This window comes from Protopterus annectens, chromosome 2.part1 (genome assembly GCF_019279795.1).
Source record: "Protopterus annectens isolate FY-2018-M chromosome 2.part1, PAN1.0, whole genome shotgun sequence".
Classification (NCBI taxonomy): domain Eukaryota; kingdom Metazoa; phylum Chordata; order Ceratodontiformes; family Protopteridae; genus Protopterus; species Protopterus annectens.
Window position 1 is genome coordinate 1,876,042,871 of NC_056729.1, and position 27,175 is coordinate 1,876,070,045.

At 43.4% G+C, this 27,175-nt stretch overlaps 1 protein-coding gene across 5 annotated transcripts in view; it reads left to right on the forward strand.

Annotated features, from left to right (window-relative positions):
• Nucleotides 1–27,175, forward strand: part of DCTN1 (dynactin subunit 1) — a 1,835,652-nt gene that overhangs the window by 110,501 nt on the left and 1,697,976 nt on the right. For all 5 annotated transcript variants that reach the window (XM_044063298.1, XM_044063299.1, XM_044063300.1 and 2 more), the window contains exon 3: nt 1,168–1,246. In XM_044063298.1, the coding sequence (XP_043919233.1) occupies nt 1,168–1,246 (79 nt within the window). The remainder of the gene's footprint in view (nt 1–1,167; nt 1,247–27,175) is intronic.

Consider the following 27,175-nt stretch of genomic DNA (forward strand, 5'->3'; position numbering starts at 1 on the left):
TTATAGAGTTAATGATTGTATGTTTTATATATATATATATATATATATATATATATATATATATATATATATATTTTAAATATTTTAGCTAGTGTTATCACTTTTATTAATGAAAGTCTCTCTTCTATCGAGAATAGGAATTTGTTGCATTTTATTAAGATTGTTTATGTTATCCAAGCTATTACTGTAATTTATATTTGCAATATGTTTAATGCTTTCAGTTAAAATTGTTCTTAAATATTTTATTTTATTATCTTTTACATTGTATTTAGAAAATCCTTCTATGTCACATATTGTAATTTATACATAACATTTTTGTTTTGTCTTCATTAAATGTAAGATCAGAATTGGACTGAAAATTTTCAATATTTCAAAGAGAGCATTAAGCGAATTTTTATTATCATTCAACATTTAGAGTGTATCATTAGCAAGTAAAAGTATTTTCAAGTGTAGATTGTGGTTTATTTGTATTCCTTTAATATCTGGTTCTGATCTTATGTAATTCACAATGGTTCCACAATTAAAGTAAAAAGCCAAGGTGATAGTGGACAGCCTTGCTTTTTTCCTTTAGAGATTGATTCTGAAACATTAGAACCTAATTTTATATAGGCTAAGGAATTATTGTAAAGGATATTTATAAGTTGCAGAAAACCCTTTCAGAAATTACTTTCTTCTAAGACCAATAAAAGATGTAGCCAATTAACTATGTCAAAGCATTGCTGATGTCTAAGCTTATTAAAGTTAAATGATATTTTGTTATTGGTGTAATCAATTGCTTATGATAATATTAAAACAATATTAACTGTATTCCTGTATTTGTAAATCCAGTTTGATTTCCCATAAATTTCTTAAGTTTAGGATTGCAAGACAAAAGGGAGCATCTAGTAAAACATTGCCTCATTTATATTATGTGGTCAGGGAAAGTAAATAGCGTATATTTTATGTAATAAACCCAGATTGGAGTTCATGGCATGCTTTTAGCAATAGTTAATGTGATGTTTAGAAAAAAAATAATAAATAATAGGGAATGTGGTTTTCTGTTTGCCCTTTCCTGTAAACAGCATTTTGCATGTTGGTACAGATATCGGATTCTGAAGGTGTTTATGTAATTTTCTTTCACTGTTTATCAACAATGTAAGTCACTGTGATGATCCTTTTCTTCAATAGATTCAGTCAGTGGAAGATGGTGCAGATACGACTTCACCTGAAACTCCAGAACCATCAGCTGCCAAGGTCCCTAAAAGAGGTAGGTTTCTTATTCACTGTAGGAATGTACTGTTGCCATTTGGTTATGGTGGAACTTATTTCAGTTAGAAGCTAGATATGTATACTGTTCTAAAAAAGTGCATTTGGTATTGTTAACCTCTGCATGGAGGATCTCTGTGAGCTCTTAGTTAATTCTTGGCACATAACTTTCTTAGGTTATCAATGCTACCTCATTCCACAATGCAGTGAGCCATCTGCCTTTCCACTACTTACACACTGTAAGAGTTCTTTACAGGTGTCTGTACTAGTGCCATATAGAGATGATAATGCCCTGACTACAGCCCAAGTGATCTGACTTTTAGTAGCACCTCAGTAATGGACGGCTGTGCCCATTTTGTGGAGGGCACTTGGCTATGGGGCACATTATTTCTCTGATGGAGAATGGGGCGGCAAGTATTTAATACCACCTGTGGCTGGGTGTACCAGCCCTGTTTGTCTACCCCTGACACCCTTTGCATATCCTCCACATAAGCTGGGTAGAGCATAACTAAAAGAAAATCATAAAAGCACTATTAGTGGTTGCCTAAATGATGGCCCCTGTTGGCTGTCCTTTGCTGCTAGTTCTGGGACAGTAAATGAACTAATTTGGCTGGGATTGGGCTAGTGATCATTAAGTGACAGGGCCAAAGTTGAGGGGAAAAAAACACAGGTTGTAAGTAGCACTGGGCTGCTGCTGACTTATCCTGATGTCTAGGCTTCATGTTACGATTAGTAAGACATTTTGTTTTATCTTCGTTTCTAAGTAGGGTCATTGTTTTGCTTCCAGTGGAGAATATTTCAGTCTTATTTTTTGTCATATGTTCTTCGTGTTTCACCGTTGCAGTCATTACATTTGGGTAATCTGCTGGCAGGTTGCCCTCAGTCTGCTTGAATTCCAAAGTCTTGGGTCCTGTGTCGGTTGCTGTCTTCTCCTCCATGACGTCAGGTCATCAGGGGTATAAAACATGCAGCCGACGCCATTTTTCTTCAGTCTTTCTTGCCGCACGATGCCCGAAGCAGTAGCATTTCGCAAGTGCCGGTCGGCCGACTACTGCAATATTTGCATTAGAGTTTCAGAACTGAAGTCTTCAATAAAGCTAATACCCCATTGGGGAAACTTTTTTCTTGCTTTTTACTGATGTCAGAAAAAGTTAATAATTGTATTACTTGTGGGAAGCCGATACCTCATAAGGATTTCCATTTATATTGTATTCCTTGCCTGGCTGTCTGTTTTGTGCTAGATTTAACCAACACACTATTAAGCGTCGGTATATTTTTGCATCAGAGTATTTTGGAAACAGATTTAACTACACGGAGATGTCGTCGGATAGCAATCCGACTACCGGAGTACACAAAACGCAAAGAAAAGGACAGAGAGAGGCAGTCGAGATCCATAACTGATGACAAAGCTTCTCCTAAGCCAGTCGCCGGTACTCAATGAGACACTTTCGCAGCCCCTGATACCCACTACCTTCGAGTCACAGGCATCTACCAACACCCATGTGGAGTCCGGCATGCCGCAAGGTACTCAAGGTATTGGACCAACGGATGTATCTCCCTCGGATTGGTCCAGAGCCGCTGAGCAGGCACCGGCTTCTGAGGGTGTATTCAGACCTCAACATTTCTATATCAAACCGATGAAAGCTGCAAAACCAAAGGCAAAGACACCTTCTAAAACTAAATATCCAATGGCAGAGCCACGTGCACAGGCCTCTATGCCTAAAAAACAGATGATCAAAATGGCTGAAGACCTTATCACCTTGATTTGGGGTACCCCTTCCCCCTCCAGATAAGAGGCCTAGGCAAGACTCTGACTATAAATCTTTAGATCGGGTTTCTGTTTCTTCTGATTCCTCTTCTGATCAGGAATTATGTATACCTCCCTATGAGGATTCTGATGCTGAGGAGTCTATTCCATCTGCATCTCCTCCTGAGGATTATTCATTTGGAAAAACCCTTGCATACTTTGAGGGAGCATTTTCAGTGGGAGAGTCAAGAATTCTCAGAATCAAAAAAGAGGCTCAGGGATTTCCTTCTCCTCCATCAGCACAAGCCTTTAGCCATTCCCCCTGTGTTAGACATTGTGGATGATGTTTTTTCGGAGTCAGGCCTGACCCCTGACTCTACCTCCGGCTCCCAGTAAGCCTGACTGGTATTACAGGGTCCCTGACTCATAAATTTTTATTTAGAAACCCTGCTGCTGATCCTGAAACTAGTTCACAGGGTCCAAAAGGAGTTAAGGCCTCAACAGCAAAAAACCCTATCCCCTCCGACAGAGATTCAAGGGCGCTGGACAAATGGGGAAAAAAGGTTTATACATCTGCAACCTTGGCAATCAGGGCCTTAAACTGTCAATTTCATATGCTTAAGTACCAACAACATGTTATGGGATTGCTGAAACAGAAAATTATGTTGATTTCAGAACGTGCAGAAAATAAGGAATTGCAGGAATTATTGCATGCAGCTGAACAAGTTGGAAAGCATACTTTGCAATGTGGTTTTGATTCTCTAGCGACCACCTGCAGGGCCGCAGTTACTGGATGTGTGATTAGGAGGCATGCCTGGTTAAAGGAACAAAGTTTGCCGATCATGTTAAAGCTAAATTGCTGGATGCACCTTTACAGCATGATTCTCTGTTTGGTATTAGGGCAGAAGAGTTTTTAAAGAAAATGGAAGACAAAGGTAAGTCTATGCAAACTGTTAAAGATTTCTTATGAGTGCAGCCACCTAGATTCAGTAGACACTGGCCTACAAAATAAATGGTCCTTTCTTGTGTCAGACAGAGCTCAAAGGGGCAAATCCAGATGCCCTAAGGGTTCCAGGCTCAAGTCTCATACAGGTCAAAGTAATGGGGCGCATCCACCTCCAAATCTGGAGGAGATAAAGCGCAAACGTACACAAAGCAATCCCAATGACTTCCCTCTGCCTACACCAAGCACTTATCTTTTGGCAGCACCCATAGGGGGAAAATTAGCGCTTTTTGGCAGTTAACCCAGGACAAGTGGGTACTGAACATCGTACCACAGGGATACAGATTCCATTTCCACACTCTGCCATTGACAAATGGTTGGCCAGACCTGCCAAAAAAACAATGGGCAGAGGCACAGAAACAGGTTACGTCCCTCATGGATATGGGGACCATTCAGACAGTACCAGAACAGGAAAAAGGGCAAGGTTTGTACTCAAGACTTTTCTTGGTACCCAGAAAGGACAAGGCGTGACGGCCAGTACTGGATTTATCAATTTTGAACACGTACCTGGACATTCCAAAATTCAAAATGCTCACTTTGCAACAGCTTCTGCCCATGCTGGGCAAGAATGCTTGGCTGGTGACTTTAGACTTAAAAGAAGCATACCTGCATGTCCCAATAAGACAGTCGTGCAGAAGATACCTCAGATTCAAGGCTGGCTTAATGCATTACCAATTCTCTGCACTGCCCTTTGGCTTATCTACTGCGCCCAGGGTCTTTACAAAGTGCTTGGCACCAGTAATTGCATTTTGCAGACAAAGAAGTATTCAAATATATCCTTACTTCGACGACTGTCTCATTCAAGCAGAGAACAAGGACACTCTTCTACGACACCTGACATTTGTGAAAAGGCTTCTAGCATGCCTAGGGTACACAATAAACGAAAAGAAATCGCAACTGGTACCCTCTCAAAAGATGACATTCCTGGGTGCAAGCTTGCATACAACTGCCCAAATGGCTTACCTCACGCCAAACAAACAGACAACTGACTACTTATTTCAAACTGATGGCAACAAAAACCCAGTCTTCTGCAAAAGAAATTCTGCAGAGTCTGGGCTGCATAGTATCCTGCATCCTACTAATTCCATATGCAAGACTGCATATGAGGAAACTTCAATGGTACTTAAAAGGTTTATGGAGTCAACATTCGCACATTCTGGAAACAATGATTCCTCTCATCTCCTGCCTGCAACAGGAGTTTCTATGGTGGGCAAAGGCCTGTCACCAAAACATGGGACGTCCCTTCACTCTACCCCCTGCCAGCCAAACCTTAACAACAGATGCATCAGATTATGCCTGAGGGGGCCCACATGGCAGGAAGATGCATTCAGGGCATATGGGCACCAAATCAAATGCATCTACATATCAACCAGTAAGAGGTGCTAGCTGCTCAAAATGCCCTAACAGCCTTCAAGGACTTACTTCATCCAGGACAACTACTGATAAAGACAGACAACACCACAGTCATGTGGTATGTAAACAAGCAAAGGGGCATGCACTCATATCCCCTTTGCAGATTAGCCATGGCACTGTGGGACACAGCTTTGACCTACCAAATAAATCTTCAAGCTGAATTCCTGCCAGGGAAAACTGAACAGAAACCTTATGGATCCTCATGAGTGGAAGCTAAATCCACAGCTATTCAGCATGATAACAGAGAAATGGGGGAGCCCAGACATAGATCTATTTACCTCTCCTCAAAATTATCAATTGAAAAGATTCTGCACAAGGACTTATCACAGACAAGCATGGAAAGTGGACTCCCTATCCTTCAGTTGGAAAAACCTGTCAGTTTACGCCTTTCCTCCTCTGCCTCTTCTACCCAAGGTCCTCCTAAAAGTCAGAAAGAGAAGCCAAAGATGATATTAATCGCCCCGGACTGGCCCTGCCAATACTGGTACCCAATCCTAAGGAACTTGTCTCAGTACCCAGCTTGGACCTTGCCTCAGAAACCACAACTACTCTCCCAGCAAAACAATCCGATCCTGCACAATCAACTACAGACTCTGAACCTGGCAGCATGGCTAATCATGTAATCATACGAATGACACCTCTCAGTAAAGCTGTGATGGATGTCATTTTGGAAGCCAGAAGGCCTCGTACTAGAAAATCTTATGCTGACAAATGGAAGAGATTCTGTGCTTGGAATCAAGCACAAGGAACTGATACAGCAGAACCACATATTCCTCAGATATTACAATATTTAACTGAGATGCTTGACAAAGGCTTATCTTTCTCATCAATCAAAATCCATGCCTCTGCCATTTTGGCTCATTACAATACAGAGCCACCAGTCTTTTCTCATCCTTTACTAAAGCAGTATCTTAGAGGAGCCAAAAACCTAAGACCTCCTAGAAGATCACCATTATCTGCATGGAACCTCAATTATGTGTTGGAAAAGCTCGCCGTACCTCCATTTGAACCAGCCGCTACCGCTGATATGAAGTTCTTATCATGGAAGACAGCTCTGCTACTAGCAATTACTTCAGCAAGAAGAGTTTCAGAGCTACAGGCCCTCATGGCTGTAGAGCCTTTTATCATATTTTACCCAGACAGGGTGTCTTTGAGGACAAATCCTACTGTTATGCCTAAGGTGGTTTCCAGTGTGGCTCTTACCCAAAGAATTAATTTGCCAGCTTTTTATCCAAATCTGCAGAACAAAGGGGAGAGAATTCTGCATTCCTTGGACATACACAGACTAAGATTCTATTTGAGCAGGACAAAAGCTCAAGAACAACTGAGGAATTACTAGTGTCATATGCTGCAGGATCAGAAGGAAAAGCTATCTCAAAGCAGACAATTTCAAAGTGGATAAGCCACTGCATCCGTTTATGCTACTTACACCATAGTAAACCTGTGCCCATGGGCATTAGGTCTCATTCCACCAGAGCTGCAGCTACTTCGGCAGCCTTTCTCAGAGGAGTACCAACCAAAGACATTCTAGAGGGTGCTACTTGGAGTTCTGCTCACACCTTTAAAAACCATTGCCATTTGCCTCTCTACTCTAAGTCCAGGGCAGGCTTTGCCACTGCAGTGCTGCAGGGCCTTATAGCCGCACCTAATGCTGTTTAGCTCCAGCCTCCCAACCATAGCTTTGGGATTCTACCCAAATGTAATGACTGCAACAGTGAGACATGAAGAACATAGTACAGTTGTGTACACTTACCATAAATGTAGATGTTCAATTGTATTCACTGTTGCAGTCCAGGTTACTCTCCCGCCATCCCCCTGTCATTCTACAGTTTATCTTTCCTTCTCTATCTTCTACAACCTATGTGGTGTATTTGCTTATAGATGAACGTAAAATTTATATTGATGCATGTGTGTTTATATATATATATATATATATATATATATATATATATATATATATATATATATATATATATATAATGTATAAAATATTGCTACCTTATCGGGGGCAAGAAAAACTAAAGAAAATGGCGTCGGCTGCATGTTTTGTACCCCTGACGACCTGACGTCATGGAAGAGAAGACAGCAACTGACTCAGGACCCAAGACATTGGAATTCAGGCCGTCTGAGGGCAACCTGCCAGCAGATTACCCAAATGTAATGACTGCAACAGTGAATACACTCAAACATCTACGTTTATGGTAAGTGTGCACAACTGTACTTTCTGTTGAGGCCTAACATCCTTTTCCCTTTCATTTTTGATCATTAATTTCTGCTTTAAGCAGATACCTCCCTCAAGAGTCACACTGAGTGTTTAATCTGCCTCAGTATTAGGCATAGCACCTTATGTTCATTTGTATTACATTCAATGACATTATCAAATGTTTGTGTCATAATCATAAATCGTCTAGAATTTTGTCATAGAAAATTTAAAATAGCAATATAACTTATCCATTTGTGGGTATTTGCCTTCCATTCATGATTTAGGTGAGGAAACTTCTCCAGCAAGAAAGCATAGATCAGTTAAACATAGATGTAAAAGTTGAAGAGGTTGTTAAATCTTCTTCCCCTTCAGGTTCTAGAGCTGAAAGCCCTGAATTTGGGGTCCTTTCACCCTTGAAAAAGTTAATGTAAGGTAAACTGTGGCACATACTTCAGAAGGTAGAATCAAATTCTCTTCTGTAATGGTAATGGAGCTTCCAGCTATTGTTGAGGCAACCCCAATTCATTTTAGAATTCCCCTCCAATTCATGTAATAACTTTTCCTCCTTTGTTTAGAAAGTCTTCAGACTTGTTTCAGATCTGCGCTATTACTGTCAGAGAAGTTATGCTACCTACATGTCTAATTTTTTGTATCATCGCTGTTCGAATCTTAAACTCTCATTCATATTAATTTGCTTCTCTACTTTTGTTAAATAGAATTATTTTTTTACTACAACACTGTATACAATGCCATTGTATGATGCTGTTTCAGATTGTATGATGATCAAAGTTACTGTTGACCCACAGTTCTTTAACTCTGTAGTTTTCCAAACAACTCTTTGTAGACCATTTTGTGTTTTCCCTTTTGAGACTTTTCCTTTTAATATTGTATTGCAAATTCCTTCCCCTCCCTTGGGCCTCTGCTGAAAAAGGAGTTACTTTGTTGTGTAATCTAACTTACTGGTAAGGAAGTGCAACCAAATAAAATTACTATGTTGTAAGTACCACTGATGCAGCTGCAGCCAGGACTGTCCTGTGGTGTCATAAACTTCATGCTTTATTTCTGCTGCTGATGTTGATTCAGACATCTATTCTCCCAGCATCCCTCCAGCAGACGTATGCTCCAATGCTCACTGTTGCAGACGTCTGCCCCCGTGCTCACTGTCCAGACAGCTGTCTGCTTATCAATAGATGTTCTGTAGTCCTATCTCGCCTTCATTCTTGCATATGGGTTTGGAGCCGATCCTCTGCTTAGACTCTTCTGATAACAAAGCTCGAAGTCTCTCAGTTGGCTCATGGCAAGATAGGTATCCCATAGTGCACTAGTAAGAATCCCTAGAGCTCGTTTACCTTGTCTACGAGTTCAGAAGTGCTCTCTTTCTTGGCCATGGCTAAGTTGGATTTTTTTCTGCATTATTATTGTTCATAGGGATATTTTTGGTATATAGTATTAGCTTAATTTATATAGCTTAGTCGCAGTTATTATAGGTAGGAAATAGTAGTGTGTTTTTGCTTTTTTGTGAAGTTGTTATTGAGAACGTGTTGGCCGTTGCTTCCGCAGGCCTGTTTTGTTCCGAGTGGTATCCCTTGCCTGTGTGCTAGTTTTTTGATATTTTACTCTTATCAGCACAGGTCCGTATTTGAGTCAGGACCTATTCTAATATTGTTTTTTCGCTAGAATAGTATTATTATTAATAGCTGTGTGCAGCGTTTTTTACTATTATTAGCTAGTAATTAGCTTGTTGAAAATTTTAATTTTTGTTAGCTTTTCTTCTTGACTTAGCTTCTTCTCTATTTACGGCTAGGTCAGTTTAAGTTAGAGGACCTAGTCCTCTATTAACCTTTTTCTGGTGTTATTTCCTCAGCAGGGCTAGGCCCGATTAAGTTAGAGGAACTAGTTCTCGGTTGTATTTCCTTGTGTGCAGTGATTCTTGCAGAGCTAGGCCCATTTAAGTTAGAGGACCTTGTCCTCTCTTTCTGTTTTCCCTAGTGTTTCTGTTTGAGTAAACCTGTCTAAGGGGTCTAAGGATCATAAACCTTCGGGTTTTAAAAAGTGTCTCAAATGCTCCCAAAAATTGTCAATAACTGACGGACATAGTAATTGTGTTTACTGTCTCGGTGCCATACATCTTCAGGAAACATGTTCTTTCTGTCACTCTTTCAGTTCTCGAGTTCTCCAGGAAAGGAAGAGCAAACTGAACCTGAAAGGTCTCCTTAAGCCTTCCTTTTGAGGAGGATTTAGCCAGCTCGTCATCCTCACATTCTAGATCTCCTTCCTCTAAAAAAGAGAAGGTCAATTCAGCCACGAGACATTCTCCCACACCGACTGTTTGTTTTATCTGGACCTCCTCAGAAAATCTCAAAATTGGACAAACCTTCTACCTCTTTGGCTCCACTGTCCTCGGAGCTGGTCGAAGTTATCAATATCGACACTCCAGTGTTGGCCCCAAGTTTTCGGAGCCGACTACTGAACATTTACCTCTGAGCCGGTCTAGAGAATTATTGCCGGTCTCCCCAACTCTCAGATCTCCTATTTTGCAGACATCTAGGTCACCTACCGTACCTTCCAGATCCTCCAAATGTCTATCTGAAGAGGATGTAGAGAGAGTAGTGCTTAGAATCTTGAGGTTGTTAGTGTTACCTAAATTGTTGTTGGCTCTGACCCAGTCAGTTCTGGAGCCATCTAAGACCATACTCCCTGTTGCTGTTCCTCCTCCGAGCTATGTTGGTCCTTCGGAGCCAGAGCTATCAGTGCCACTTGTTGTGGAACCCTCGGTTCCAGCACCTCTTGTGTACTTTTCGGAGCAGAGTTCCACTCTGACATCTTCGGCGCTGTCCTTGGTGTCTCTGAGCCAAAGCTCACCAGTCTGCCCAGACAGGGACACTTGGACACGAACTTCTTTGGTTCCGAGCCTACCTCTCGGTGCATCGGCTAAGCTGAGCTCAGCTCCTACATCCGTCTTGGAGCCGATTGCTTTGGAGCCGAGGGCTACTTCCGTTTCTTCAGAACCATGACAGCCCTCTGAGCCAGAGGGCTCTGCATTCGAGATGAGCGTGCTGTCTAGGGCTTTGGATACTGAAGTTCTTCCTCAAGCTCAGACATCTGTCTCAGCACTATCTCTCTCTCTTGGCAGCAGAGACCCACAGCCTCAGGGGCCACCCTTGGGTGGCCCCCAGTCTTCAGAGACCTCCCCAGAATACCCTTCTGAGGAGCCCCTCAGAAGAGAACTTGCAAGAGAAAGCATGTAGACTCCCCTGATGAGTCCATTACCTCTGACACTGAACTCGAGGAGTCAGAAGGGTCCCCTAGGTCATCCTCTGATGGTATCTCCTTTGTAGATATCTTGGAGATCCTGATACAGAGAGGTGACTGGCCCATTGTCATCCTTTCTGATGAGTCGGTGTACCTGAAGGCTTTCGAGTCTCAACCTTCAGCCTCTTGGGTGTCTCCACCTTTCGATGAGCTCTTGGATGTAGTTAGTCGAAAGGTGTGGGAAACTCCTGATGCTGTGGAATCAGTCCTCAGAAGACCCAACAAATTTATTTCAGCCTCCAAAGAGAAATAATTTTTGACCAAAGGTGTGCCTGTAGATGCTATGGTGGTGGTGGCAGCCACAAAGAAGGAACTAGTGGAGAATTCTTAATCTGTCCATCCACCAAACAAGGAGTATCCAACGATGGATAGATACGGGAAGCGTATCTTCTCTACAGTGGCATTTACACTCAGATTGCTGAATTACCTCACCCATTTTACTAGGCTTCAAAGAGATCTAAAGGAGCTAGGATATGCTCTCCAAGGTACATTAGCTGAAGGAGTCCCTGACAAGGTTACTGCTCAGTTGTCCACTATAATTCCATTGTTAACTCCTCCATGAGGCTGATATCCTATGCAGCAGATGGAGTGAGTAGGGCAGCAGGTTCAGTAGTTTCCCTTAGGAGACACTCCTGGATGCGTTTATGTAGCTTTGCGGAGCCCTTCAAATCTACTTTTACTAACGCCCCCTTTGATGGTTCCTCTTTGTTTGGACCAAAGGTAAAAGATGCACTCGCCAGGTGTGAGCATGAAGGGAAAACTCTCTCTGCCATGGGAGTACATTTTTCCGTCACTTCTAGACCATATCCTAAGGGTCAGAGAGGCGGGAAAATGTGGTTCAAGATATCGCAGAGATTTTTCCCGGACACAAGGGTGATTCCTCCTTCAGAGGCAGAGGAGGAGGAAGTAACGGTAGACAGTGCCCTAGAGGCAGGTGGGTCCGCAAAATCAGGGTGGCCACAATTCTTTTCGTGGACGCTCTTATCGGCACTCCTGAAGTGGGGACCGACTGCGCTTCTCTGGAGCCAGTCGGGGGTCGCTTGTTTTTGTATACAGAAGCTTGGTATGACATCACCCAAAACAAGTGAGTACAAAGAATAATTACCAGAGGATACTCCATAACCTTCTCTTTTCCACCCTATACCACCAAGAAAATCCCAGATGTTCCACCCAATCACAGGGATCAAGCAACCATAGAATTTCAAAAGTTGCTTCAAAAGAGTCATCCAAACTGTCCTCTCAGACCAGATAGGATTAGGAACTTACTCCACATTCTTTTTAGTGCCAAAACAAACAGGAGACTGGAGACCTATTTTGGACCTCAGCAAATTAAACGAATCAGTGAAGAAGGCCAAGTTCAGAATGGCAATACTGCAGTCTGTCCTCCCTCTTTTAGGGAAAGACAATTGGATGTGCTCCATAGACCTCCAAGATGCGTACTGCCACATAAAAATAGACAGAGCATCGAAGAGTCATTTATGCTTCCGGCTGGGAGCCTGTCATTACCAATTTCGTGCTCTGCCCTTTGTTCTCACCACAGCCCCCAGGGTGTTCACCAAATGCATGGCAGGAGTGACAGCTTACTTGAGATGTCTTGGATTCCAAGTGTTTCCATACCTGGAAGACTGGCTCCTGACCGCCACCACCAGGCACCTACTTCTACAAGCTAAGGTTTCAACCGTCCAACTCTGCACTCAGCTAGGGATTATGATAAATTGGGAAAAGTCTGCCTTGTTGCTGTCTCAATATATGATTTTTATCGATGCAGAAATCAACACGCCATGATAGCTCTGCTTCCTGCAGACAGAATACAGAATCTGAGACAACATATATATACAGTCTACTTCCTTAACAAAGAGTCAAAGCCAAGACAGTGCTGAAACTTTTAGAAACCATGGTGTCTACCATAACTCTAGTTCCACTAGCCAGAGTACGTATGAGAATCCTTCAATGGCTACTCTTTTCCCAGTGGTACCTTCAACCTCTACCTCTGTCTCATCCTATTGTGATAACGGAATCTTGCAAAAAGGACCTTCATTGGTGGATTAATTACGACAAACTAACAATAGGAACACCTTTCGTTCCTAGCCAACCCATTGCTACTGTGACCACGGATGCCACCCAGATGGGGGGGGGGCATTATCTAGGCAGGACTGTCCAAGGCACATGGCAAGATCATGAGACTCACTTGCATATCATTGTCCTAGCGATGAGAGTGATGCTACTAGCGTTGCAAGCACTTCACGACTTTCTTCTTCTAGGGACAATAGCAATTCAATCAGACAATGTATCAGTGGTATGGTATATAAACAAGCAAGGAGGAACCGGGTCCTACCCCCATGTCGAGAGGCTCTCCGTGTTTGGCAGTGGGTGATATCTTCCCAATGCTTTCTAGTTGCAACTCATATTCTGGGGACAACCAATGTGATAGCTGACAAGCTCAGCAGGGCAATCTTGATGCCTCACTAGTGGTCTCTGAATCAGAAAGTCGCGGAACAGATTTTCTGCAAATGGGGGACAGCCTTCCTGCATTCTATTTGCCAGTCCACTCAATGCCAAATGCAGCAGCTACTTCTCCTTTATCCCCCCCTGGGGGGGGGGGCACCGAGAAACGCACTTGTTCACAATTGGCCCCCGGGACTTTATGTATTCCCTCCCTTTCAGCTGATATCAAAGGTGATCCAGAAAGCAAAGACCTTGGGAAGCAGAATGATTCTTATCACTCCTTACTGGCCTCATCAGATATGGTTCCTCTTTCTCGGGCCCCACCTTCTGCACGATCCATGGACTCTGGACCCAGTACCAGACCTTCTGACACACACGTCAGGCACATTCCACCCCTGCCTCCGCACCCTCAACTTGACAGCATGGCTGCTCCACTTCCATCCCTAGTCAGGTTTCATGATTTCTCACCTGCAGTTACTCATATCCTCGCATCTTCCCACAAGCCTTCTACCAGAAAATGATACGCTAGCAAATGGAAAAGATTTTCTATCTGGGCAAAAGAAATAAATGGTAGATCCTTACACAGCCTGCATTCCCTTGGTGTTAGAATTCCTAACAAGACTTTTTCATCAGGGATCAGCTGCTGCTACATTCAAAGTTCAATTGGCAGCACTCTCCAATTTTCATTTGGGACAACATGAGCCTAATCTTATGGCTCACAGATTCTGTAAATCTTTCCTAAAAGGCACTACCTTGCTAATACCTCCTTTTCAGGAACCTGTATCTCCTTGGGATTTAAATTTCATTCTGTCCAAACTTACTTCCCTGCCTTTTGAACCCGCAGTCTTGTGAATTGAAGTTCCTTTCGTGGAAGACCATTTTTCTAGTAGCTCTCACATCCGCCAGAAGATTGTCCGAGTTACAAGCACATTCAGTCAAACCTTCCTACTTGATTTTTCATAGAGACAGTAATGTCCTTCAAGGATGCATCTCCAGTCATCACATATGGGTTGTCCTGCCTCAGGCAGCCCTTCGGTCGGCCGGATTCCAAAGTCTGGGTCTGGCCTCGGCTGATGTCGCACTTTCCCCGACGTCAGAGCATCTGGGGTATAAAAGCATCAGCCGACGCCATTTTCCCCAGTCTTTCTTGCCGCGTGGTGCCCGAAGCAGAAGCAGTTTGGAAGTGCCGGTCGGCCAGCTCCTGTGATTCAGTTACCGAAGACTTCGAAAAAGCTAAGTACCCCGTTGGGGACTCTTTCTTGCCTCAGCCGATGTCAGATAAAGTTAATTGTTTAACTTGTGGGAAACAAATACCTCATAAGGATTTCCACTCTTACTGCCTCCCCTGCCTAGGCCCAGACCACGACGTCTCGGCCTGTTCAGCCTGTGCCTCCTTCAACCGACGAACTCTTAGACGTCGGTCGGAGTTTGCAGAGGAATTCTTTGGGGCTAGTTTTGCTTACAAGATGCTGTCGGAGACTCCGACTTCGCATTTAGTTAAGAAACGGAAGGACAAGGACCGACACACGCGGGCCGTGGTTTCGGCTGAAACCATGGTCAGGCCTACCGCGAGTGTCTCGGTCTCGGCTGATACAGAGTCCTTGGTACTTCCGATTACCGAAACCGCACAACCGACTACCTCGGCCCAGGAGGCCCCGGCCGAGTCGGTTATTGAACTTCCTACTGAAACTGGTGTCCAGGAACCTTCCGAGACCATTCCTTCAGACAAGTCTACTCCTGCACGTGGTGCAGCCAGACCTCCTGCATCCATGTCCATTAAGGCTTTCTCTAGGGCTAAAGCTGCTAAACTTTCTAAAGCTTTGCCTCCCAAGGTTACCTCTCAGAGACCCTCTTCTGGCTCACAGATTCTTAGCTTAGCAGAGGATCTTATCTCCTTAATTAGAGGTTCCCAACCTTATCCGGACAGGGGCTGTCAACCACCTCCAGACAAAAGGCCCAGGGTTGAGCCCTCTGACCCCCACTCCTCAGATGAGTCCTCTGATGGCTCTACTCTGTCAGACCACCAGGAGGAGGCTTATTCGGCCTACGAGGATTCTGATGCTGAAGAATCTATTCCCTCGGCCTCCCCTCCTGAAGAGTTTTCCTTTGGAGAGACGTTACACTCTGAGAGAACATTTTCAATGGCAGGGTCAGGAATTCTCTGATTCTAGAAAGAGATTAAGGACCTTTTTACATTTACCTCAGCATAGGCCTTTAGCTATACCTCCTGTTTTGAATGTCATTGATGATGTGTACTCTGATGCTAGTACAGCCCCTGACTCTCTCCCACTGGCTCCTGCCAAGCCTGATAGGTACTACAGGGTCCCGGATTCACATCTACACCTGTACAAGGCCACACTCTGCTGATCCAGAAACTATTTCCCAGGGCCCAAAAGGGGTTGCAGCTGCCACTGCTAGAAATCCTCTACCCTCTGAAAGAGAGTCCAGAGCTTTAGAGAGATGGGGTAAGAAAGTGTATACTTCTGCAACTCTTTCCATGAGGGCATTAAATTGTCAATTTCATATGATACAGTACCAAGAGTATTTGTTAGATGAATTGCATAAGAAACTGTCTTCTGAACCCCTTGATCGCAAATCCCTTCAGGATCTGGTACATAACTCCCAGCAGGTTAGTAACCATTTCTTGCAGTGTGGTTATGATGCATTGGAAGCTTCATGTAGGTCAGCTATGACAGGTGCAGTCATACGTAGGCATGCCTGGCTCAAGGAACAATCTCTGCCAGACCATGTTAAAGCTAAGCTTTTGGATGCTCCTATGGAAAAGCAAAAATTATTTGGTTCCACGGCTCAAGAGGTCTTAAAGAAATTTGAAGAAAAGGCAAAATCTGTGCAAACAGTCAAAGACTTTCTGCAAGTCCAACCACCGAGATTCAGCAGAAATTGGCCTACTAAGAATTGGTCCTTTCCGGACTCAGACAGATCTCACAGAGGCAGGAATAGGCATGCCAGAGGTAGAGGGCAAGCTAGAGGCTCCTACAGAGGCCGTCAATCGCAGCCTCCCAACCAGAGAGGTAGTGCAGGAACTACAACTGCTACACCAGGACAGACTCAATGACTTTGTTTTGACTCTGCCGACCAGGGCTCAATTAGAAGCACCTTTGGGCGGAAAGCTTTCTTTATTTTCAAAAAATTGGCACAGCATTACAAGGGACACATGGACACTGCAAATAATAGACAAAGGATACAGGTTCCATTTCCACACATTGCCAAAAAGAAAAGGCATGCCGGACCTGCCACCAAATCAGAGGGCAGAGGCTTTGAAACAGATTTCCAACTTAATACAAATGAAAGCTATAGAAAAGGTACCTCTTCCAGAACAAGGCCAAGGATTTTACTCCAGATTATTCCTTGTTCCAAGAAAAGAAAATCAATGGAGGCTTATTCTCGACTTGTCCGCACTGAATACTTACCTCATTGTGCCAAAATTCAAAATGCTGACTCTACAGCAACTCCTTCCCATGCTGGGCAAGGGGTCTTGGCTGGTGACTCTAGACCTCAAGGAGGCATACCTGCATGTCCCTATCAGACAAAGTTGCAGAAGACACCTCAGGTTTCTTGCAGGGTCAGAGCATTATCAATTCTCAGCATTGCCCTTTGGCTTATCTACTGCGCCCAGAGTATTCACGGAATGCCTGGCATCAGTAATTGCACACTGCAGACTTCAGGGGATTCAAATTTACCCATATCTGGACTGCCTTATACAAGCGGACAGCAAGCAAACTTTGTTAAAGGACTTGGATTATGCCATCCACCTACTATGGACCTTGGGATATACAGTCAACATCCACAAATCAAGACTTGTTCCATCCCAAAGAATAACTTTTCTGGGTGCGGATCTAGACACAACCACCCAAATGGCCTTCCTCACAGAAGAAAAACAAAAACAACTACCGGATTACTTCACGAATCTCACAAGACAAACTCAGCTGACTGCAAGGAAAATCCTGCAGGCCCTGGGTTACATGGCATCTTGCATTCTTCTGATTCCACAAGCAAGGCTGCATATGAGAAAATTACAATGGTACCTAAGGAGTTTATGGACTCAGCACAGTCACAGCTTGGAAACTTTGATCCCACTCATTCCATGCCTTCAAAAGGAATTTCTGTGGTGGGCTTAAGCCTGCGAGTCGAACAGTGGGTTGCCCTTCAGCAAGCCAAGAGCCAACCAAACCATCACTGCGGACGCTTCAGACCAAGGTTGGGGAGCACACATGGAGGGCAGATGTATCCAGGGGCTGTGGTCACAAAGAGAGCTGCGCATGCACATAAACCAAAAGAAAATGCTGGCAGTGATACACGCAATCGAGGCCTTCAAACTTTTTCTTCATCAAGGCCACCTACTCATAAGGACAGACAACGCCACAGTTATGTGGTACAAGCAAGGAGGCACCCATTCCTACCCTCTTTGCAGACTGGCAATGAATCTATGGGAACTTTCCTTGAAACTCAATATACAGCTGCAGTCCAAGTTCGTGCCAGGGAAAGACAATATACTGGCAGACAGCTTAAGCAGAAATACCATGGATGCACACGAATGGATGCTGCACCCAGACATCTTCTTACTCCTAACACAATCATGGGGAAGGCCGGAAATAGACCTGTTCGCCTCCCCCCACAATCATCAACTGAAGAAATTCTGCTCAAGGACATACCACCCACAAGCATGGAAAGTGGACGCTCTCTCTTTCAGCTGGAAAGCTCTAACAGTGTATGCTTTCCCACCTCTACCATTAATGACCAAGGTCTTACAGAAGATCAGGACAGAGCAGCCCAGAGTGATTCTGATAGCTCCAGACTGGCCAAGACAGCACTGGTACCCACTGTTAAAGAGCATGTCACAGACAAAACTGTGGCCTCTCCCCCTATGGCCACTTCTACTGACACAGCACAATTTCAAGACTCTGCATTCCAACCTGAAAACCTTGCAGCTAACTGCCTGGAAAATACCATGACTCCTCCTCAGGATAAGCTATCACAGAGAGTGAAGGATATTATTATGGAAGCTCGCCGGCCTACCACAAGGAAGGCTTATTCAGCAAAATGGAAAAGATTTCACACTTGGAACACAACAAAGGGCCTAGATGCGACAGTGATGAACATGGCACATATACTGGAATATTTGGCAGAATTGTTCCACAACGGCCTGTCTTACTCTTCCATTAAGATACATGCCTCAGCAATTTCAGCAGAATACAATGTTAATCCACCTGTCTTCTCTCATCCTCTCCTGAGACAGTTTCTGAGAGGAATCAAAAACATCAATCCTCCAAGGAAACCACCTCTACCTACTTGGGACCTTAACTTCGTGTTGGAAAAACTAACACTTCCTCCCTTTGAACCAGCAGCATCTGCAGATCTACAGTTTCTGTCTTGGAAAACTGCCTTCCTTCTGGCCATAACCTCAGCAAGAAGAGTATCCGTTACAAGCTCTAATGGCAGTACAGCCATTTCTTATCTTTCATCAGGACAGAGTTTCATTGAGAACCAATCCTACATTTATGCCAAAGGTGGTATCCAGGGTATCTTTGAACCAAGCGATTCACTTGCCTACATTCTTCCCACAACCACAAAATAAAGGGGAAAAACTTCTGCACACCCTGGACATACACAGACAGTTGCGTTACTACTTGGACAGAACTAAAAGTTACAGAAAGACTGACCAGCTGTTTGTAGCATATGCTGCTGGGGCACAAGGGAAAGCAATTTCCAAACAGATTATTTCAAAATGGATAGGAAATTGCATTTGTTTTTGTTACTCCTTTCATGGAAAAACTGTGCCAGCTAACATTAGACCTCATTCCACGAGAGCCACAGCCACCACCATAGCCTTCCTAAGAGGGGTGGCTACCAAGGACATTTTAGAAGCTGCTACATGGAGCTCCGTGCATACATTTGCTAAGCATTACAATTTACCTTTATACTCCAGATCCAGAGCAGGCTTTGCTACGGCAGTCCTGCAGGGTATCTTAGCTACACAATCCTTTACTTAGTACCTCCACCCCCAGATTGGCTATGGTATTCTACCCATATGTGATGACTGCAGATGCATCCTTGAAGGACATAGTACAGTTTTGTACCTACCATAAATGTAGATGTCCGGTAGGTATGCATCTGGAGTCAGGTTTACCCTCCCTCCTTCCCCTCTGTGGTATACATCTTGGGTACTTACCCCCTTATAGCTAGCTGGGGGGATCTATTATGGTGCATTTGTTTTTATAGTACTGTGCATGTTTGGATTTGTTTTTACAATGCATATCTCCAAATTTTAGCCTTCCTTAGAGGGCACCTGGCATCTGGGGCAAGAAAAACTGAGGAAAATGGCGTCGGCTGATGCTTTTATACCCCAGACGCTCTGACATCGGGGAAAGTGCGACATCAGCTGAGGCCAGACCCAGACTTTGGAATCCGGCTGACCGAAGGGCTGCCTAAGGCAGGACAACCCATATGTGATGACTGCAGATGCATACCTATCGGACATCTACATTTATGGTAGGTACAAAACTGTACTTTTCCCTTCGTACAAATCCGTCCTTCATCCCCAAGGTTTGCTCTCAGTCTAATTTGAATAAATCTATCGAACTGCCAGTCTTCTTTCCTAATCATTCAAACAGTGCAGAATATAAGTTTCATCAACTTGATGTTCGCAGACAGTTAAGGTTCTACCCACATAGAGCCAAGGAGCTTAGAAGATCAGACTACCAATTGTTCGTATCTTTTTCTGAGACAAGAAAAGGCATGCCAGTCTCTAAGATACCTTTATCAAATTGTATTTCAAACTGTATTTCATTTATTTACTCTTCCAATGGCAAGGATCTCCTGTTCAAAATTGAGGCTTATTCTATTAGATCAGTATCCACATCTGCTGCTTTTCAAGCCAGAGTCCCAACTGACAATATATGTGCAGCAGCAACTTGGGCTAGCCCTCATACCTTTATTACTCATTACAAATTGGATTTGGCATCAAGGGGTATAGCTTCCTTTGGTTCCATTGTACTCAGGAGTATATTCCCGTGAGCCTCCCATGAATAAAGTGCGAGGGACGCTGTCCCATATGTAAGAATGAAGGCAAGACAGGACTACAGAACATAAAGAAGTTCTGTACTCACCATAACGTTCCATATTTGTAGTCCATCTCGCCCTTCATTCTTATGAACCCATCCTCCTACCCCCGTCCATGGATCCTTGGAGGATCTGCAGACAAGATGGTATCTATCTCCTGTAGGGTGGAGACCTTTCATCTTTGTTGTTCGTTGTGGAAATATTTTCTATTACTTTTTTTAGACAGCAGCAAACAAGATCTGGGGATTCTTACTAGTGCACTATGGGATATCTACCTTGCCACGAGCCAACAGAGACTTCAAGCTTTGTAATTGGCTTAGTCGGAGCAGAGGATTGGCTCCGAACCCATATGTAAGAATGAAGGGCGAGATGGACTACAAACATGGAACATTATGTTGAATACATAACTTCAGTTTTTACCTACCATGGTTATACTATCACAGCTTAACACAACACCTATTTTGTAGGCGCCATTTTTTTTTTGTGCTATTCTTTTGCGCTTTTCACTGCTGCAGATATCAGAAGTACAGGCTACCACATAACTGTGTACCAGATGTCTTCTTCACCCTCTCGTTTCCTTACCTGGGCGACCTTTGCTTTCTTTCTTGGGGTCTTGGCTCAAAATTTTAACACCCTGTTGTGTCCTCTGGCTCCTCCAGCATTTCACTTTTTAGGTTCATGCTTCAGTCTCCCCATCGGAATGTGGACAGGCTGTTAGCAAACCCTTTTTTTGCACAGAGTCTGATTTCCAGAGATTTATAGACCTCCAAAAGGTGCTTTTTAGGAACCAGTGACCCATACTCCGAACTAGAGCCACTCCGTCTCTGAGGACATGAATGAGGAGGGTGGTGCTCTGAGGACATGAATGAGGAGGGTGGTGCTCTGAGGACATGAATGAGGAGGGTGGTGCTCTGAGGACATGAATGAGGAGGGTGGTGCTCTCGATCTCTCACTTACGTCTCCTCTTCACATCCTAGGATTGGTTGAGGTACTCTGCTTAATGCATGAGTGAGTGACCCACAAAAGTCTCCTCTCCTTGCAGACTTATCTAAAAATCCTTTTAGATAACAGAGCATTCACTGTGGGTGCCCCCTTCCTTTGCTGGTCATTATACAGCTTTTCGCTTTGCTTGTTTTGGGGCACATAGGTACTACAACGGTTGTATCAGAAAAGAAGTTGGGACTTTTTGACTCCCTAAGGAATGTTTCCTTGGGCCCACATGCCTAAATTTGACATTACTATCTCTGCTGCCACTAGCTGTCTCCTCCGATACCAAAGATCTGTCCCCCTGATGGGGTTCAAAGAGTGCGAACTTTGTTTGTGTACTTTTTTTTTTTTTGCCTGTATAATCTGCTCCTTGTCTTTTCTTTTTTAAAGCAAGAAAGATCTATTAAGATCTATTTTTGAATTATCACTTATTACAAGGGTAATCATACATTTATATAAATGAAAGCAAACCATATTGACAGATTTTCAGATGCAAACATAATACATCACGTATCTTCTGTACAGTCATTGTCAGTCAGACATTACATAGCTCATTCAATTCCTGCCTTCCCTTAAACCTAATTCCTTCTGCATGTGGTTGTCTCACAATTCCCATTTTTTCTATGTAATTTACTCCAACCCTTTTCTAAAGATCTCTCTCCCATTTGTTGCATCTCTGTTACTACATTCGTTACTTCTAGTGCGGTTGGTTTAGACTTGGATTTCCATTTTCTAGTAATTGCTTTTTTGGCACTCACTAGGATTAAACTTAACAAGGCCTTATTATGTCTAGGCAAATTGTATTACAGCTCAGAAAATCATTGCCTTAGTTGCACCAATTTGCTCACCCAGTATTTCTGACAGAGTAGTCTGCAAACAAGTTTTAAAGTCTGCCACCTCATTACAGTCCCACAAATTACATTTTCTTCTGGTCACACCTCCAACATTTGCAGTCTACCTGAGGAAAAATTCTTTGGAGTCTACTTTGGGTATAAAAATACCTATGCAAACACTTCTAAGCAAAAAATCCTGTTTTCTGGACTTTGTAGCATATTTGGGAGCCATCCTTCCATTCTTTCCTTGTGAATTACTTATCCAATCTTCCTTGGTCCTTTCTGTGTGCCTCTGATTGATTCTTATAGTTATCCTATAATATCATATGTGCTGTACTAATTATCCCTTTTTTAACAGCAACTTATGTTCTAGATTCTACTGAAAAACTCTACCATTGCTGATCTTTCACTTGGGATGTCCCTGTTCCTTTCTCTTTGTCTGTAGTCTGACTGTTGATCTTTCACTTGGGAACCCCCTGTTCATTTCTCTTTGTCTGTAGTCTGACTGCTGATCTTTCACTTGGGATCCCCTGTTCCTTTCTTTTTGTCTGTAGTCTGACTGCTGATCTTTTACTTGGGATCCCCCTGTTGCTTTCTTTTTGTCTGTAGTCTGACTGCTGATCTTTCACTTGGGATCCCCTGTTCCTTTCTTTTTGTCTGTAGTCTGACTGCTAATCTTTTACTTGGGGATCCCCCTGTTCCTTTCTCTTTGTCTGTAGTCTGACTGCTGATCTTTCACTTGGGATCTCCTGTTCCTTTCTCTTTGTCTGTAGTCTGATATTAGTCCTTGATAAGAAAGACAATGTCTAGCCTACTGTCCAAATGAATTCTTGCCCTCTTCCCATTCTCTTACCTTTCCCTGTCTAACTATTTGCTCCCAATAACTTGGTTCCTTTGCCAGTTTTCTCCAGTGAATTCCAGTGGTCCCTTGCCTATTCTGTACCTCCTAATTTCAGTCACCCCCAATCGGCAGAATCTTCTTTCTCCATTCCTGTGCTTGTTTAGTTCATAGAATACTTTCTGCTACTTTATGAATATAATATTCTGTATGGTTATTGTTATTTTCCTTAAGGATCTCCATCCAAATATCAGTCTGTACTTGTTTCTCGAGTTCCCTCCTGTTTGTCATCATCCCTTTCCAGTTTGAATTGGAGCTTTCCACTTGTGCTATGCATGAGTCTTAACTGTGTAGCTCTGAAATACCCCTTCAAATCAGGCATTCACAAAACCCCTTGTTCATTTGGAAGGATCATATTATCCCACTTGACTCTTGCCCTCTTCTGCTCCCATGTAAAACTTGGTGAGCAAATTGGTGCAATTAAGGCAATGATTTTCTGAGCTGTAATACAGTTTCCCTAGACATAGTAGGCCTTGTTAAGTTTAATTCTAGTGGGTGCTAAAAAGGCAATTATTAGAGGACTGAAATTGAAGTCTAAACCAACTGTACTAGAAGTAATGCATGTAGTAATAGAGATGCAACAAATGGAAGAGAGAGCTTTAGAAAAGGGTTGGAGTAAATTAAATAGAAAGTGGGATTTGAAATTCACTCGTTATTAATTGCCATCCACAGCAACTTCTCTGGTTGATGAAAATATGCCTGCCCTGTATAAAAGGGTGTGAACTATTAAGGAAGCATGTGTTCATTCCTCCATACTGTTAATGATGGCACCAATCTGCCTGATGTGCTGTATTTCCTATGAGTCTTGGATAGATTGGAGCCTTTCAAGGCACAGACATCCACAGCTGTTATCTGGGACAAATCTGATGGTCTGTGTGCCATACAGTGGTTTAGTAAACACTGCTGGAGTAGTTGGAGTTAAATGTCCAGTTTCTGGCACTCCTGCATAAACTTAACATCATTTGCTGAAGACTACACAAAAGAAACATTTTCAGTCTGTGTGCTTAGATTTTGGAATTGATGATCATCTGAAGGGTATGAAAGAGAAAGGGTAGACCCTTTTGGCTGTTGGAGGTAAGTTTAATCCTTTAAAGCTTTCTTTTTGTAGAGTTGAGGAGAGAGAGAGTTGAATCCATGGTTCTGCCAAAACCCACAGCTCCAGCAACAGGATGTAGCCGAATCTCTACAACTCTCCCTGTCTGACAACCAACAAGACCATTGACCTAGACTTTACAGGCCGGACTGTAGCAGTCACCACTCTTATTCTTACCACCTTCCTTTGGAAGTAGGTGGATGGGTGGATGGAATTCTACCTCAGCCTGAGTCACTGGAACCAAGGGAGGCATGGGCTAGGGCGATCATAGAAAGAAGACTGTTGGTCATCTTTGTCTTTGCTATCCATTTCCCCAACTCTAATTGGTATAATCCTCCTCCCATCAGAAATAACATGGAAGGAAAAAGGTGCAAAAGCTTTTTGCAAACACAACAATACAAGAAATTCTGTTATGTGGATGATTGTCACATCTCAGCACAGTAAGTAAAAAAGCAAGCAATGATTGCAGGTCATAACTACTGGTGGGACATAGCGAGTGATTATTTGACAAAAGTATGTTGCAGAATTTGCATTTGGATAGAAACGAACACGTAAATGTTTAAAGAAAGGAGCTCAGGGTGGAGAGGGTCAGGAACAAAGGAAAACTGGAGTAGCAATAGTGATAGCAGTAGGGGCCTTCAGTATCAATAGACAAGGTAAATAAGACTAATGGTTGATTTGAGGGGTTAGTGGCAGAGGAGGAGGGTTACTCTGCCACGTGTTTATATTTCACACAACTACTATTGTGGAGTTTGAGAATTTAGAGAGAAATTCTGGACCTAGCAAAAGCCTGTGATGCCATCCAGTATTCTGGCATTATTGATCAGCTAACCAAACTAAATGCAAACTCCTGTGTTACACAATGGATAGTAAATTGCCTAACAGACAGAACACAGCCTTAGTTTTGAAGGCATGCTGTCTTCAGAAAGAGTAGTTACCAGTGGTGTTCCCCAGGGATCCTTTCTAAGACCACTTCTCGTTGGTATTTACTTCTCTGATGTCAAGGCTGACATCAAGGGCTTGTGGCTGATCAAGTTTGCATATGACTGCAAATGTGGAAGTGTCCTCAACTCTCTATGGGACTTTCAGATTCTTCAGGAGGGACTAACATGCCAAGTCTGACTGCTAAATGCTAAGAATTGCAGCATTGTGTCTTGTGACAAGACTGGGTGCCCACACACCTACCACATAGGTGGCACCCCTTTGAAAGCTGACTCTGTTATTAGGGACCAGGGCACTTTTATTGACAATGAACTGTCCTTTGATCACCATTTACCTACCCACTACTGTTAGGAAATCTTTAATCTCTCCAGGTTAATCAATAGGAGTATTTATTCCAAAGCTAAGGAAGTTATCCTACCTCTCTAATCCTCCCACATCAAGGCCATAATGAAGTATAATGGCCCTTCAGTATGTACCTTTCTAAGCATATGACCCAGCTTGAGAGACTGGAGTGTTTTCCTCACTAAGGTTATGAACAGTTTGTCTTCCTTGTGGTACCCAGACCACCTTAAAGCACTCTCTCTCTTCTGTTTCCTACAAGAGCTTGAGAGGTGACCACGTTTAGCTTGCAGTGCCTTGAAGGATGTAGTCTTATATGATGACCTGCACATCCACAAAAGTAATAACACCCTAAACACCCACTCAAGAAATTGTAACTTCCACCAAAGCATAAATTGGACCTGCTGATGAAATAGATTTGTATCCCAGAGGATCTTGCTTCTATGGAGTAGAGTTCCTTTGGCTCTAAAGCAAAGTAGCTCCCTAACTCATGAAGTCCAACTCAGATGAGTGGATGGACACTTGTGAATACATTCCGGGTCTGGCTCCTCAAGTCTTTGTTGAAAGAGTTTGAAATTTGGTAGAGGTTAGTCATGTCAGTTAATACCTACAGATGTTCTTTGTGTTTCACTGTTGCAGTCATCGCCTATGGGTTATCCCTACTGTGGTAGCCCTCGGCCGGCCCGAATCCCAGGGTCACTGTTTTTCTGCGTCAGCTGCTGTCAGGTCGTCAGTGCTGTAAAGGAAGGCAGCCGATGTCATTACATCAGTCTTTCTTGCCATGGAGCCCGTAGCAGAAGCAGTTCACAAGTGTGCTGGTCAGTCGCTACCAGAGTTCAAACTACAACTGAAAAATCTAAAGCTAAGTAGCCCATTGGGGATCCTTTTTCTTGCATTAACCAATGTCCGAAAAAGTTAACAATTGTCTTGCCTGTGGTAAGCAAATACCACACCGTGTTACTTGTTTAGGCCCAGACCACAACATCCCCGTTGTCGGTTCTGTGCCCTTTTTAACGCGAGAACCATTCGTCATAGAGCTCTTTTTGTAGCCAGGTATTTTTGTCTTCACTTTCCAAAATGACGCCCATCAGCCAACAATCCATAGACATTTCGAAACACGTAAGGGTAAAGATAGAGACAGACCACACAAGGCTAAGCCTTCCAACGAGACTACTGCTAAGCAGGTAGTCAGTTCTCCGGAATTCAGTGAGGTACCTTCGCAGCCCCTGATGCCCAATTCGATACCTTTACAGGCCTCTACTGAGACCCTTTTGAGTCGGGTATGCTGTAGAAATCTTCATCTTCCGAGCCTTTGGTTGTCTCTGCCTCGGTTGGGTCCGGAGCCACGACGCAGGCACCAGATTCTGAGGAGGTCTTTTGCACTACCGAGTATAGACAAAAAATTACATCTTTTCCTCTGACTACTGATTCTCACAGACCGATGGATACTCTTGGGCCTAGAGGCAAGGCCACTCCTAAGAAAATTACCTCTAGCCACCATTTTACCCTCCTCCACTACCCCAAGCTCAAATGCTTAAAATGGTGGAGGATCTTAGCACCCTTATCAGTGGTAGTCAGGTCACACCTTCTGAAAGGAAAAAGACCCTTTCCTTGGAATACTGACAGAACAGGATT